At 48.9% G+C, this 14,106-nt stretch overlaps 1 protein-coding gene across 2 annotated transcripts; it reads left to right on the forward strand.

The window, feature by feature from the left end:
- The first annotated feature begins 834 nt into the window (after nucleotides 1-834).
- LOC123077415 (BTB/POZ domain and ankyrin repeat-containing protein NPR1) lies at nucleotides 835-8,830 on the forward strand. Of its 2 annotated transcripts, XM_044499689.1 has the most exons (8): nucleotides 835-1,063; nucleotides 1,168-1,199; nucleotides 1,426-1,644; nucleotides 3,401-3,563; nucleotides 3,655-4,064; nucleotides 6,853-7,600; nucleotides 7,795-7,968; nucleotides 8,473-8,830. In XM_044499689.1, the coding sequence occupies exons 2-8, from the start codon at nucleotides 1,194-1,196 to the stop codon at nucleotides 8,724-8,726; spliced, it is 1,974 nt and encodes a 657-aa protein (XP_044355624.1). In that variant the 5' UTR covers nucleotides 835-1,063; nucleotides 1,168-1,193; the 3' UTR covers nucleotides 8,727-8,830. The 2 variants fall into 2 exon arrangements, with proteins under 2 accessions (XP_044355624.1, XP_044355623.1); XM_044499688.1 differs by having other exon boundaries at nucleotides 846-1,063; nucleotides 1,168-1,644.
- The last annotated feature ends 5,276 nt before the right edge of the window (nucleotides 8,831-14,106 follow it).

The following is a 14,106-nucleotide window of genomic DNA, read 5'->3' on the forward strand; positions in this document are numbered from 1 at the left end:
AGTTGAATAACCTAGTTCGCTATAGTTTAGTTGAAATATGTCGGAAATGTAATGATTTTCGTCTTGTTTATATGAAAATCATCCGGTTTGTTCAAATCCGATTGAAAGGTATGCGGGCATGGTTGGATGGCCGGCTCCCGTATCATTGTCCGTGGAGGCGACCCATGCGTCTGCGGACGGATACGATCTGAGCTAAACTTGGATATGGAAGTCTTCTTTCGTCTAGGATGAAGTAAGACCAAGCTCATGAGCTTATTATCCTAGGTTGTAACGTTATTTAACTATCCATAATAGTGCGGAAAGAAAGCCTGGAGGAAGAGTGGCCTTGAGTTTCTCGCCCCTTTGCCGTAGGACTCGTTAATTCTCTTTCTTGATGGGACGAGGAAGGGATATAACTCAGCGGTAGAGTGTCATCTTGACGCAGTTTTAGGGGTCTGTGTTGGAGATGCCCTTATGTTTTTTTTCTTTGTGGACAATCCCTACCGTGTATATGGACAGCCCATAAGAGTGCCTTTTTGCTTATGGGCAGTTTTTTCCATATACACTGTAGATGTCGTAACTAACTTGGCCCTGGGTGGGCCATGCACTATCGTACATAACATTTCCATAATCCAATTAGCTTGCAAAAACGTTTATATTATGGGACGGAGGGAATACTTTTTTTTTCTAAACTATTACTAATATTCTTCTCTCTCATGGACTCCTCACCCACAACCTCCTAGTGGACCCATGTCCACAAGACCACCACAACAATAGATTTTTCACCCGCAAAAAAACAACAATAGGCTTTCAGATAACATCTGACAAATGCTCTCTTTTTGGTACCAAATGCAGATGGATCATCCCAACTTGATTGGCACACGTGCTACAAAATAATTGAGGGGATTTGCAATGGTTTGCACTACCTTCACGAGCAAATTGACAAGTCTGTTCTTCACTTGGACCTTAAGCCTGCGAACGTATTGCTTGACAACAATTTGGCACCAAAACTTACAGATTTTGGGCTGTCAAGACTGCTTGATCAATATCAAACTATGTTCACTCCAAATCGTTTTGGTACATTGTAAGTTTAGTGCCTCTTTATAGTCCCTTCCTTCCAGTTCATCGGCAAAATTTGTTTTTCTAGTCTCTTTAGCACCACAATATTTATGCATGATGTGCATGCAGAGGCTACATGGCACCAGAATACATCGATGAAGGTACAATCACACCTAAGACAGACATATTTAGTTTGGGTGTGATTATCATGGAGCTAATAACGGGACACAGGGACTACCCAAGTGTTGCGGGAACATCTTCCGAGGGCTTTATTGAGCATATATGGGAATTCTGTTTCAGCTTTCTCAGTTTGATTCCATTTTAGGAGACTATGTTTCATTTTATCTTTGCATTACCGACATTCTGATTCTTGTTCTGATTTCACAGGTACTTAAAAAATGGAGAAACACATTGGAGAAAGCACAGGGGTACACAAAGCTAGAAATAGATTGCCAACAAATTAAACGATGCATTCAAATAGGTCTAATCTGTGTTAATCCTGAGTGGTCCAAAAGGCCTACAACAGCAAAAATTATCAAGATGCTTAAAGGACTAGAAAGTTCAGATTGTAGGATTAGCAATGAGGCAACGTCATCAGCACATCAGGTACAATCACTCAAGGGGAATGCATTTGTGGAACATGTACTATCTGTTACTCTTTCTTGTTCTTTTAAAAAGAGATATCATCATAATTTATAACCCCCTAAGTGCACAAACCTTTGTATTTTGATATATGTCTCTACAATGTTAGAAACACTACAAAATATCACTACTAAATCCATTAATTATCGAGAATAGCAAGCAGATTATAGCTGTTGGCCATCAACTATGTTGGCTGGTATGCTGTGTACATCACTCGATGTAGAGGCCGAGGGCTGTACCACTCTTTTCAAAAGACAAAACTATCTTGGCTGCTGAAACTTTTAGAGCCTTTTATTAGGTCCCCGTAAGAGTTGAAGCCCTAGGCACATATATAGCTGTAGGTGGTCACCTGTTTCACTCGTTGTATCATGTTGTCTTTGGTCATATGCAGTTCGCATTTTGGTATTGCTAGGATTGCTTTTCCTACAAAAATCTCAAATCAATTAACTATTTTTTACTTTTGGTACCTGTCTTACTCCAACAAGGACTACTTTTATGTATCTTTGTACAACGTTGATGAAGGTAATATCAATATGAAGAAATTTACTAAAAATGGTTATTACGGTCCCGGTAGATATACATTAAATTGCTCCCCAAACGTACAACCAGAACAAGTGAGGTACTGTTAAAGAATGTTGTGATAGACATTAAATTTACTATAAAAATGGTTATTACGGTCCAGGTAGATACTGATTTACTAACAAGTTACTGGAAATATGAAAAGCTACTGCTCAATTAAATTCGAATACAAAGGTAATTAAGCATGTAGTACAACATAAGGAAGTAAGTTCGCATATATCAGTAGCAACCTTGTGTCTTCATGTTAAGATATAAGTTTGTACAGAGCTAACCGTATACATACAGAAGTGATCCTCACTAATCGCAATGGATGTTGCTCCCTCTACTTTGTCATGCAAATTACTAAAAAAATCTATTAGTCCCTCTGGTAAGATTTACAAGCACAATTTGTTTTACCCATAAAAAAGGCACGATTCATTTGTCCCAAGTTAAACTTTTATAAGTTTGACTGGATTTATCGAGAAAAAACATCGTTAACAAGTTTTGACTTAGGACAAACAAAATGTGTCTTGTAAACCCGGCCGGATTCTATCTCTAAGAAATTAAATACTGTTTGGAAGTCGCACGAACAAATTTGTCTCAGAACATATACTTCCACGATGTATTATTTCTTTTGGGTTTATAAATATATTTCAATATAAACTAGTAGTCAGAGTTGTGCATTTTAGATTTTCGATGTCAAAGTTGTATTTATCTTCTGAGAAGTTTTAAGACTCTCCCTTTTACCTTGGTAAGAGGTGATTTAATCCTAGCCATCGATTAATGGAGGGCAATTTTGACTATACAAATACGGTAAGTACAATAAAATAAATAGGAAACATTCTTGATAGATTTAGATTTCTCTTTCCAAGATGAGATTTTCATTTGTGCTATGTATATTCGTTAAAATGAAAATATAGCTAGCTTACATGTGTATTTTTTGTATGCCCTTCCTTGCCTTCATGTTTTGATGGCTCTATAATTTATTTCCTTATTTATGGAAGTGAAAAGTCCATACTATTACTAGCCTCACATAATCATTGACAACTTCTTACCCCACAAGAGGTAATAGTAATATTACGGATCAATCATGGATGTTGTTACTCATATCTGTTTAGCACCATCTTAAAAGAGCTCTTATCTTCTCCCTTCTAACTGTCAGACTTCAAATGGGGTTAGTGAACGAGGAAAACAACCTCCAAAAAATACACTATGTATTGAGATTTTGGAGCAAGCTGAAAGACAGGATCTAGCATTGGTCTCTCTTGCAATTGCGGGTGACTGTCTATGTGGAAAGTTGAAGTTGTTGTACCTAAAAAACGGAGGTAATCTTCATCTACAAGTTGTTTATTGTTGCTGAAGATTTTTTTTTAATTCTGTTTTCTATGGGGTTGCACTTGGTGTTGTTGCATGCAGAACACATTTCTCCACAGGCATCCATCGTTCGCATCGTTGTCCCAGGCTCGCCTGCTGGTACCAAACTTCATGTGGACCCCTACATGCTCTCCGTGCGGAGTCCCTACCTTCGTGCGATCTTCACCCGCCACAATAATCAATATGGTGCATCTGAGGGCAGTGCGGAGGGCAACAGGATGGACCTCCAAGAATTTCTAGGCAAGGAAGTGAAGGTCGAGTACGATGCGCTGTTACTGGTACTCTTGTACCTGTACAGTGGCCGTGTCGGAGACCTTCCCGAGTCGGCGTACATATGTGCCGACGAGAACGGTTGTGCGCACCTCGGCTGCCACCCCACCGTCTCCTTCAAGGTGCAGGTTCTCTTTGTTGCCTTCACATTCCAGGTCCCCGAGCTCACCAGCCTCTTCCAGGTCTGCATCTCCCTTTCCCCTTTGCCAATGGTCAGAATACTGCTATCACACCTTTAATGCAATGTGCTAAACTAGTTAAAGATTCAGAGACTATGGCTCTGATATGAATTTATCAAAACTACATGGGCAGGATAAAACCAACAAGCTATGGTGGGAGTGACTAAGAGGTGATTGGCAAAAGAAAAGATTCACACAAAATAATCGAAGAAAACTAATTGAGATGTGATGTTTTAAGAAAAAGATTATAAGATCAAATCATACTGAGTAATTGTTTTATATCTATACTAAAGAACTATAAGTCAATGCAACATAGACACACAAAATCGGATGATAACTGTGAATCTTCAAAACAAGCAATCTGCAGATAATGCCTTCAACAAGGCCAGATCATAAGTTTTCACTGCATCCTACCACATAGGCGGTGACGACCACGCTCAGTTAGGAAGGATGCTAGGAAGGATGAGTTAGGAAGGATGCGGTGACGACCACTTGGGTTTTTGCATCCTTCGTTCGCTCATGCTTCGTTCCCTTCTCCATGGTAGGAAGTGGTTGGACATATGTCTTCACGTTGAGGCCAGAACATGAGGAACCAAAGAATATCCCCCCCCCCTCCCGATCCCCTGACCCCCGCGTCGCCAACCCTAGGCGACACGGGGGGAGATCGCACCGCCGGCCCTCAGCCACCTCTCTCCGATCTATCCCTCCCGCCGCCGCCCGAGTTCACGCCGGCGAAGCCCGGGCTGTGGGCTGTGACGGCGGCGGCGGGGTCTTCTCCCTCGCACGCGGTGGCGTCTTCTTCTGGCGGCGGTGACATGGTCTATGGTGATTCGGCGGCGCGGTGCCGCGGGAGCCCGGCGGCGGACGTGGCGGCAGCGACAGCGGCAGCGCGGCCTTCCCGCGGCGGAGGCGCCCCTGTGGCGGCGACCGGAGTCTCGGATCTCGCCGGGCCCAGATGGGCTTTAGCGGGCCGACGAATCTGGTACGCGACGGCAGGTTGGCGTGCTAGGCCTGACAAAGTCGGCTGCTTTGGCACCGTGGTGGTGCCGCGGCCGGTCAGGCGGCTGGATCCTTGTGGTCCAGTGCCCGACAGAGAAGGCGGCGATCCGTGCACAAGAAGTTGGATGGAGTTCTTCGAACAGATCTGGGTGAAACCCTGCTCTCCGCTAGATGCCAAGGCCGGCGATGGCGGCGCTGTACGGTGTCGTTCCCTTGTTGAAGGCATCGCCATGGAGAAGTTCTATTCCACTATCTGCTACCTCCGGGGGAAACCCTAGATCGGTAGATCGGAAGACGGTGGCGCTCTTGTGTCGTTTACCCCTTGGGGGCGTCATTCTTGGAGGTGTACATGGGCTCGAGGGACTAGTGGACGACATTTTTGGTGGAGCGGTGCTTCATCCTACACGCAGATCTCGACAGCATGGCGCCCTGGAAATTCAGTGTCCGACGTGTGACGATGGACTCGCGCAGGAGGATGACGTTGTCTGGCGTCGTGGTGGCGTTGATGGCAGAGAGGCCTCGCGCAGTCGATGCGTCAGTTTCTGCTCTGAAGATGGATCGGTGGAAGATGGTGGTGACGGGCCTTGCAGTGTGCGCATGTGGTGCCCACTATGAGTGTGCTGGACCGGTGTGTGACCCAGTCCAGGTTGGGGCATCTGGCTTTAGATGTTAGGCTTTGGTGCGATGTTTGTTTGGTATTAGGCTCGGACATTTGGCACCCCTTCATCAAGGGGATAGGAGTAGCAACACGTGTTGCCAAGATGGTGGCTTCAGACATACTGATGTATTACAAAGGATGTATTACTTTGTAAGGTCTTTGTGAATAATTAATAAAATAGTTGCATGCATCGCCCAGATGCAGAGGCCGGGGGTACATCCTCCTTTGCAAAAAAGAAAATGGTAGGAAGTGGTTGCATAAGGTATCGTTGTTGGGTACCTTACTCGTAGTTTGGGTGTTGCCAACGATGGTGTGTTGGTCTTTGATGTTTTGCTGCAGCGGATAGTTTGCCTTGGCTTGACTTCTGCGGATCCTTTTCTTTATTTCTTTTGTGTAATACTTTGGGTTTGTGCATCCTTGATTTCTCAACTAGCTCTTGATATCATGTTGTTGTAGAGGCCAAGTGTATTTGAGATATACTTCCTCCATTCGGAAATGACTGACGTGGTTGAGTTTGAACTAAAACCCAGTTATTTTCTAACGGTAACTATTATCTTCGTAGAAAAAGAAAATCACACTAGTGTAGTTCCTTATTTATTTATTTATTCCAAAAGGATGGTAGTTCCTTATTTTAACTCTATGAATCTTCAAAACAAGCTTTCACTACCTGAGACATCATATTGCAATTTGATTTGTTCTATACTACTCCCACCATCCCATATTACTTGTCTTAGATTTGTTTAGATACGGATGTAGGTTGTACGGGATGTAAATGGCAAATAAATGGTGTCCGCAAGTCCCCTTTAGTTAGCTTTACCTAGCTCCATAGTTCATTTTCCCGGAAAAGAAAACAAAATTTAAACTGTTAGATTATATAGTGGGTTTAAATGGGATTAAACGGGACCCGGCTGACATCCCGTACTACTCCCCCGTCCCAAAATAAGTGTGTCAACTTTAGTACAACTTTATACTAAAGTTAGTATAAAATTGAGACACTTATTTTGGGACGGAGGGAGTATTATTTACTAAGGCTGCCCACTATCGTCATAAAATGTAACTAGCTGAGTAATGTTCTTCTATCGTAGCTAAAGTTTCACCTACTAATAAGAAAATAATTCGCCTCTTTGCATGCAGCGGGATCTCCTTGATGTCCTTCATAAGGTTGAAGTGGATAACCTTCCACTGATCTTGTCTGTTGCAAACTTATGCAAAAAATCTTGCGGGAAACTGCTCGAGAGATGCCTTGAGATGGTAGTCCAGTCAAATCTTGACATGATTACTCTTGAGAAAGTATTGCCTCCAGATGTTGTTAAGCAAATTACTGACTTACGGCTAAGTTTTGGATTAGCTTCATCCGAGGACATGGGCTTTCCTAACAAACATGTAAGAAGGATACTCAGAGCCCTTGATTCCGATGATGTGGAGCTAGTAAGGATTCTGATCAAGGAAGGGCAGACCAATCTTGATGATGCATTTGCGCTCCATTATGCTGTAGAACACTGTGACTCAAAAATTACAACAGAACTTCTGGACATTGCACTTGCAGATGTTAGTCTCAGAAACCCAAGAGGTTACACTGTTCTTCACATTGCCGCCAGACGGAAGGATCCTAAAATCATTGTCTCCCTTTTAACCAAAGGCGCTCGGCCTTCCGATTTTACATTTGATGGAAGAAAAGCAGTTCATATCTCAAAGAGACTCACAAAACATGGGGATTATTTTGCGAATACTGGAGAAGGAAAGCCGTATCCTAATGATAAATTATGCATTGAGATACTGGAGCAAGCTGAAAGAAGGGATTCACACTTTGGAAAAGCATATGTTTCTCTTGCATTGGATGGTGACGTTCTTCGTGGAAGGTTATTGTACCTTGAAAACCGAGGTAATATTCATCTATAAATCATGTAGTGTTGCACTTTTGCTTGAATCTTTGAAAATTGTCTGTTTTGTATGGTCTGCACGCACTTGGTGGTGTTTCATGTGGGGTGAAGTTCTCCATAGGCAACTAGCCAATGCACACCTTTTTTTCTTCTCTTGGAAGTTGTGTATTCACACAATTATTTTCATGCTATGTAGTTGCGTTGTCGAGGATATTGTTTCCAGTGGAGGCAAGAGTAGCAACGGACATTGCTCAAGTTGATGGTACTTCGGAATTTGCCCTTGGTCATCTAGTTGCCATTGATCTAAATGGAACTCCTACCAAAATGAAGGATGAACACTTAGCTCGGATGAGAGCTCTCTCCAAAACAGGTGAGGCACAGCTTGTCTTTGTAAAACCAGAACGCTTCTATATTATTTGTATTGTCATTCTAATAATATTGACGATTTCTTGATTTTCGAAAAAACATTTGTTTCTTTAGCATTCTCAATAAGAAAGCTGGTGTAGCTGAAGTTGAAATCTCAGATTTTATCCCCTCCCCTGCTAATAATAGGTCTACTGCCGAATGCCTTGAAAGATTATATGATCTTGCACATCAAACAGAAGAGAATAATACTTGGCTTACAATCAGTTTGCCAATGATGGACAATTTGGCCCTTTTGTGCTCTTTGCAAAACTGAAGGCTATATGCTTAGACTAAATGACCATAGACATACAAAATGCTGATCGGCAGTTGGACTGCTAATAACTAGTCTTGCTTGTGTATGGGAGGGTGTCGGTTGACCTAGCTGTGCATAAACCTTTTGGAATTTATAAACTGATATTTTACCAAGTTTATGTATCTGGACTAATTGCAATCTGAATGTTTATACCAGTCGAACTCGGCAAACGTTACTTCCCGCGCTGTTCAAATGTGCTGGACAAGATCATGGATGATGAACCTGAGCTGGCTTCGCTCGGAAGAGATGCATCCTCCGAGAGGAAGAGGAGGTTTCACGACCTGCAAGATACGCTTCTGAAGGCGTTCAGCGAGGACAAGGAGGAGTTTAACAGAACGACAACCCTTTCATCTTCCTCATCGTCGACGCCCACTGTAGCAAGGAACTTGACAGGTCGGCCCAGGAGATGATGAGCACCCTGGCCCATTCTTGCCATATTGTTAGCTGATTCTTTTTCTGTCTGAAACTGCCCGCCGGATTTATTTTTTTCTGTTTAACGAGTACTAGTAGTCTAGCATCATCGTCAGATATGATGAAGCTGTTTGGCTTTGGCCCTGTAAATCGCCTAGTTAGAGTTGCTGTAAAGTATAGGCAGTAGATCATTGGACCCACCCGTTTCCGCCGTCACATGAGGCCGCCCGACGAGACGCCGCCTGACGAGACACGGTCGTCCGTCGAGGCCGGCGCCAGCGCGGCCTGCGGCTCATCGCGGTCTAGCGCGGTGGATCCTCGCTCTATCCCGACGTCGTCGGCGCTCTCTCTCTCTCTCTCTACTCGTGCGGCAGCGCCGTCGGGTGGAGGGGCGGGGACTGCGGCAGCAGCGGGAGCGGATCCCGGCATGAGGACGGGTGGTGGGAGCACAGGAGATCTGCCGAGGCTGCGGCAGTGGCAGGTTCAGTTTTCGGACGAGACGGATCCCGACACATGGATCGTGGGGCGTCTTCGTTTCTCACCATCGTCGCGATGGATGGCTCTGTTGGATTTGGAAAACGATGTGTTGGCCGGCGATTATCTACCAGACGGCGATCAGATCGAGGTAGGTCTTCGGATTTCCTTGGATAACTATGTTGTTATCGTTGGTCATTGCGTGCAGGTTCATCAGATCCCGGTCGTGGACATTGTTGATTTGACGAACACAATGAAGACGGGGAGGGCGGCCGCCGGGATCCCGGCAGGGTCGCGGTCTGCTCCCTCCGGCGAGCGGCGGCAGGTGGGGGGCGGTTCTGGGCCCTTGCCGACGCAGACGAGGACGAGGGGGATGAAGACGCGGATGCGGCGCCGTCATCTCCGCCTACTCCAACGCCCTCCGACCTGTTGTGTGAGTTCTTGGGTGTAGGGTATGAAGAAGATGAGGTCGCTTCCACCGTCGACAAGGTCTTGCCCCTCGAGGATCCGGCTAGGGTCGGGCTTCATGCGGGAGAAACCAAGGAGATGCTGCGCCGGGTGGTTCACCGGAGAACGGCGGTGACGGCGATCCGGCCGTGGAAGGGCCCCTTGCCTAAGGTACGTCTACCAGATTTAACTGTTTTCGATCTCATTCGGCCGGATTCATGGAATTTGGTCAAGAGACGTAAGAATGCTCGCCGGAGAAGTTCTCGATCGGCGTCGGAGGTGACCGCGGCATCGTCGCCGGCAGTCACGGCGATCCAAATCAGAAGCGCTCGCCAGGAGCGTTTGAATTTGCTCCTGGGCCGAGCTGAGCCGCATTCTGTTGGGCCGGTGAGTATTGTTGGGCCAAGGTCTGGTGGGTATGTGGCCCAGCCAGACTTGGTTCCAATCGATACTGAGGGGAGGGGCGCATGCACGTTTCGATCGTCTTCGCCTACTCCGTCGCCGCACCCTAGGGTTTTGCTTCGTCGAGCGCCGCGCCTGCGTACTGCCGGACCTGGTCGGGCTCGCCGCATTCCCCCTCTCGGCGCAATGGTTGGCTCTGGAGGCGCGCCTCCTCCCATGAAGTGGCCGCCTGCGCCCAGCGGGGCTGGTCGGCTTCTGGGGCGACACCGCCGGGCCAAGGCAATGGCAGGGGCGTGCTGCCGCCGGGCCAAGGCAATGGCCGGGGCACGCTGCCGGCGCCGGAGTCGGGTGCTGGTCGTGGTGGCGTGCCACTCCCCAAGGCCGCTGCGGGACGCGGGTCGGGTGGCCCTGATGCGGCGCGCTATGCTGACGGAGCGCCCATGGGGAGGCCGCCGGCTCCGGTCGGGCGGGCGTGGTGGACCGGGCTCCGGTCCTCGGCCGGTGGCTCAAGGCGGTGCTGCGGTCGCAGCTGCGGGCCGGGGGGCCGCGCCACCAAGGCCACCCGTGCCTTTGGGTCCGACGCCTAGACCGGCTCCTCCACCCCACGTCGTTGCTCGCCCGTCTCCGTCGTCGCAGTCCAACGGTACTGTGGCTGTGCCCCGGGGTCAGTGGGGGGATGACGGCTACGATGCCTACGGGGCTGGCCAGCATCGTGGTTCTTCGTCCACGGGTGGCGGGCGTGGCTATGCATGGCAAAGCGATGGCTCGGTTGAGAGGCCGTTCTTGGGTCCTACCGGTGGCTTCGTTGAGGGGCCTTCGGATCCGGGTCATCGGCAGCGAGGAGGGTACCGTGGCCATCGTGGTGGTCGGGGCGGTCGAGGGGGCCGGTACCGTCCACGTCCTCCGCCCCCACCTGTTGTTGTCGAGCAGATGACAGATTACGGGGCTGCCGAGGAGCCAGTGCTGCCCGGTCACGCTATGGAGGTGGTGACGGCTCTTGCTACTGTTCAGGTTCCTGAGAACGAGGTCATGGCTGATGTGTCTGTGGAGATGACGGACAGGGCTGAGTCTGATAGGGCGTCCAAGTGGGCGCGCAAGAAGGAAAAGATGCTTTGTTATCGATGTGGAGACAAGGGCCACTTCATTGCGGAGTGTGTGGCTCTGTTATGTGATACCTGCGGTAAGCTGGCACACGACTCTGGGGACTGTCCGATACTGCGAGATCAGGCACCGTCGCTCATGATGTATGGAGTTTACTGTGCTGAGCTAACGTTTTTTGAGTCTCCGAATGAGCGAGAGGTTGCTGATGAGACCCCGAGCATGACTACGGGGATTGTCAAGGTCACCAGAGGGGAGGTCTCTGAGACACAGATTGTGCAGAGGCTTCGGGAGCTGGCCCCTGGGGAGTTCCAGTGGGACCTTGTCAGTCTCGCTGATAAGATGTTCAGAGTTGAGTTTCCTTCCGTGGAGGATCTGCAGAGGTTGCTGAGTTTTGGGATGTGTAAGGTGCCGGGAACTGATGGCATCCTTGAGTTTCAGGAGTGGAAGCGCGTGGAGCCTCAGGGTAAGCCGCTCACTCAAGCGTGGTTGTGATTCTCCGGGGGCCCCTCCAAGCCGTTGCAGGATGCTCGGGTTGTGGCCAGCTTGGGCATTTTGGTGGGGAAGCCTGAGCGTGTGGATATGGCGTTCACCAGAGCTCATGGGATTGCTCGGGTTCTGGTTAGTATTCTGAACATTGAGTATGTGCCGGAAGTGGTTAAGTGGGCTTATCGAGGCAGGATTTATAATCTGGTCATTGAGTTTGAGGATGAGAGCCTTTTGGCTGCGGCGTCTCACGAGGCCGACGTGGATATGCACGAGGGTGACGGCAGCGCGGGGGCAATGGAGTCGCCGGTCGAGGACTCTGGACGACAGATGTCCATGGGACCGGGGTCCGAGACCGCGACGTCCGGGGATGGAGCAGCCCCACCCTCCTCAGTGCCTACAACGACTCTGAGATTTGGGTCCTTCGAACCCTCTTCTGCACCCCCGAGGCTGTGGAGTGATCGGGTGGAGTCCGAGGAGGCTTTTGAGCTCGCGTTGCCTGCTTTGGGGTTTGAGGATACTGTTTGCACTATTCCTGGGGTTCTGGGGGATTCGCCGACCTCGGTCTGGGGAGAGGAGGAGGTGGGTCGGCAGGTGGCCACTCCCTCTCGTGCTCAGCACGCTGTACTCCCTCAGGACGTGACGCCGGTGTTCGTGGCTGGTTTGTCGGGAGGAGTCCCGGGGCAGGCGGCCTCGGGCTGCACTTCTCCTGCTGATGTAGGGGATTCCGGGTAGGTGGCACCCGTGTCCTTCTCTTCGTTGGGAAGGGGTCTGGGGCAGGTGGCCTCGGATTCTTCCCCTCCCGTCGCGTCTACCCCCTGCTGGTGGTGGCTGTGCCATTGGGAGAGGGTTCGGGGCAGGTGGCCCCGGAGCCCTCTTCTCCTGCGGCGCCTGTGGTGGTGGCCTCTCCGGTGCTGGGTGGGGAGTTTGGGCAGGCGACCCATGTGATCCCTTCACCCCGCTCGCTGTCGGCTCCGTCCTGCGGGGCGCGCCAGACGTCTGAGGCCCCAGTGAGTGCCTTTCCACTTCCTGGCGAGTCTGCTGGGGAGTCCGTGCAGGTGGGCCGGCCTAGCGGTTGGGGAAAGGCAGGAGGCCTTACCCCAACCAGGATCTCTCGGGAGGAGGTCATTGCGTTTGGAGGGATTCAGGATCCGATGTCTGAGGGGCGACGGGTAAGTGGCCGTCTCCAGACTCAGCCGGATGTGGACGACATACAGCAGCGGTGCGCCATGAGGGCGGCCAAGCTCCGTGATGTTGAGGTCACTACTGGTATGTCGGTCAATACTTCTAATTCTATTCTGCATTTTTCCAATGATGAGATTGTTGAAAATGCAAATCAATTAGGAGTGTCACTAGGTAGTAATGTCACTGAAATCTCTAATTCTGTTAATGATCTTCTGGATTTAGAGGCTGAGCGGGCCTTAGAGATGATTCGTAATATTGCGGCGGTTAAACCCATGAGTGATTCTGAGGTTGATGCGCTGGGGGTCAGGGCGCTCGACAATTTTTGTGTGGATCTTATGCCGCCCATTCCTGCGGCGGATGTAGAGGATGATTCTACTGAGATGGTTTTGGCTACACCTTCTGAGACTGGTTGTGAGGACCGGTTGCAGAGTCAAAATGTCTCTAAGCGCAAGTGGAAAAGGAAGGTGTACCCGGTGTCCGCAGTGCGTAGGAGTGCTAGGATTCGTACGGCTAAAAAATTCCATGATGAACTATGAGAGGAATCTTTTGGAATAGCAGAGGTCTAAAGGACTTGGCTAAAAGAAGGTTTCTTGCTGAGGCGTCTGTCGAGCATTGTTTAGATTTTATCGCTCTATCGGAGACTGGTAGAGATAATTTTGCACCACAATTTCTAAATACTTTGTCGGGAGGTATTGATTTTGATTGGCATTGCCTGCCACCGATAGGGAGATCGGGTGGCATCTTACTCGGCGTTAGATGCGAAGCGCTAGAGGTTCGAAGTGTGGTTATGGGTGACTTTGCAGTCAAGTTTCGGGTGCGTTCGAAGGAAGATGGGTTTAATTGGGCTTTGGTTGCGGTATATGGTGCCGCACAGCCCGAACTCAAGCCCGAGTTCTTGGCTGATCTCGTTCGGATTTGCGGTTCCGAGCAGCTTCCTATCCTGGTGGGGGGTGACTTCAATATAATTAGAAGGCGTGAGGATAAGAACAATGATAACTTTGACGACAGATGGTCGTTCATGTTCAATACTATCATTGAAAGTCTGGACCTGAGAGAAATTGAGCTCTCGGGTAGAAAATTCACCTGGGCTAACGCGCTGCCAAATCCGACGTATGAGAAGTTGGATCGAGTGTTGGCTAGTGTCGATTGGGAACAGAAGTTCCCGCTAGTAACAGTCCAGGCTTTGTCCCGTGGAATTTCTGACCACACGCCGTTATTTGTGGACTCTGGTGAGGCCACCCACTTGGGAAACAAAAACGCGTTCTCCTTTGAGCTGGCTTGGTTTGA

The sequence above is a fragment of the Triticum aestivum genome, chromosome 3D, assembly GCF_018294505.1.
Source record: "Triticum aestivum cultivar Chinese Spring chromosome 3D, IWGSC CS RefSeq v2.1, whole genome shotgun sequence".
Classification (NCBI taxonomy): Eukaryota; Viridiplantae; Streptophyta; class Magnoliopsida; order Poales; family Poaceae; genus Triticum; species Triticum aestivum.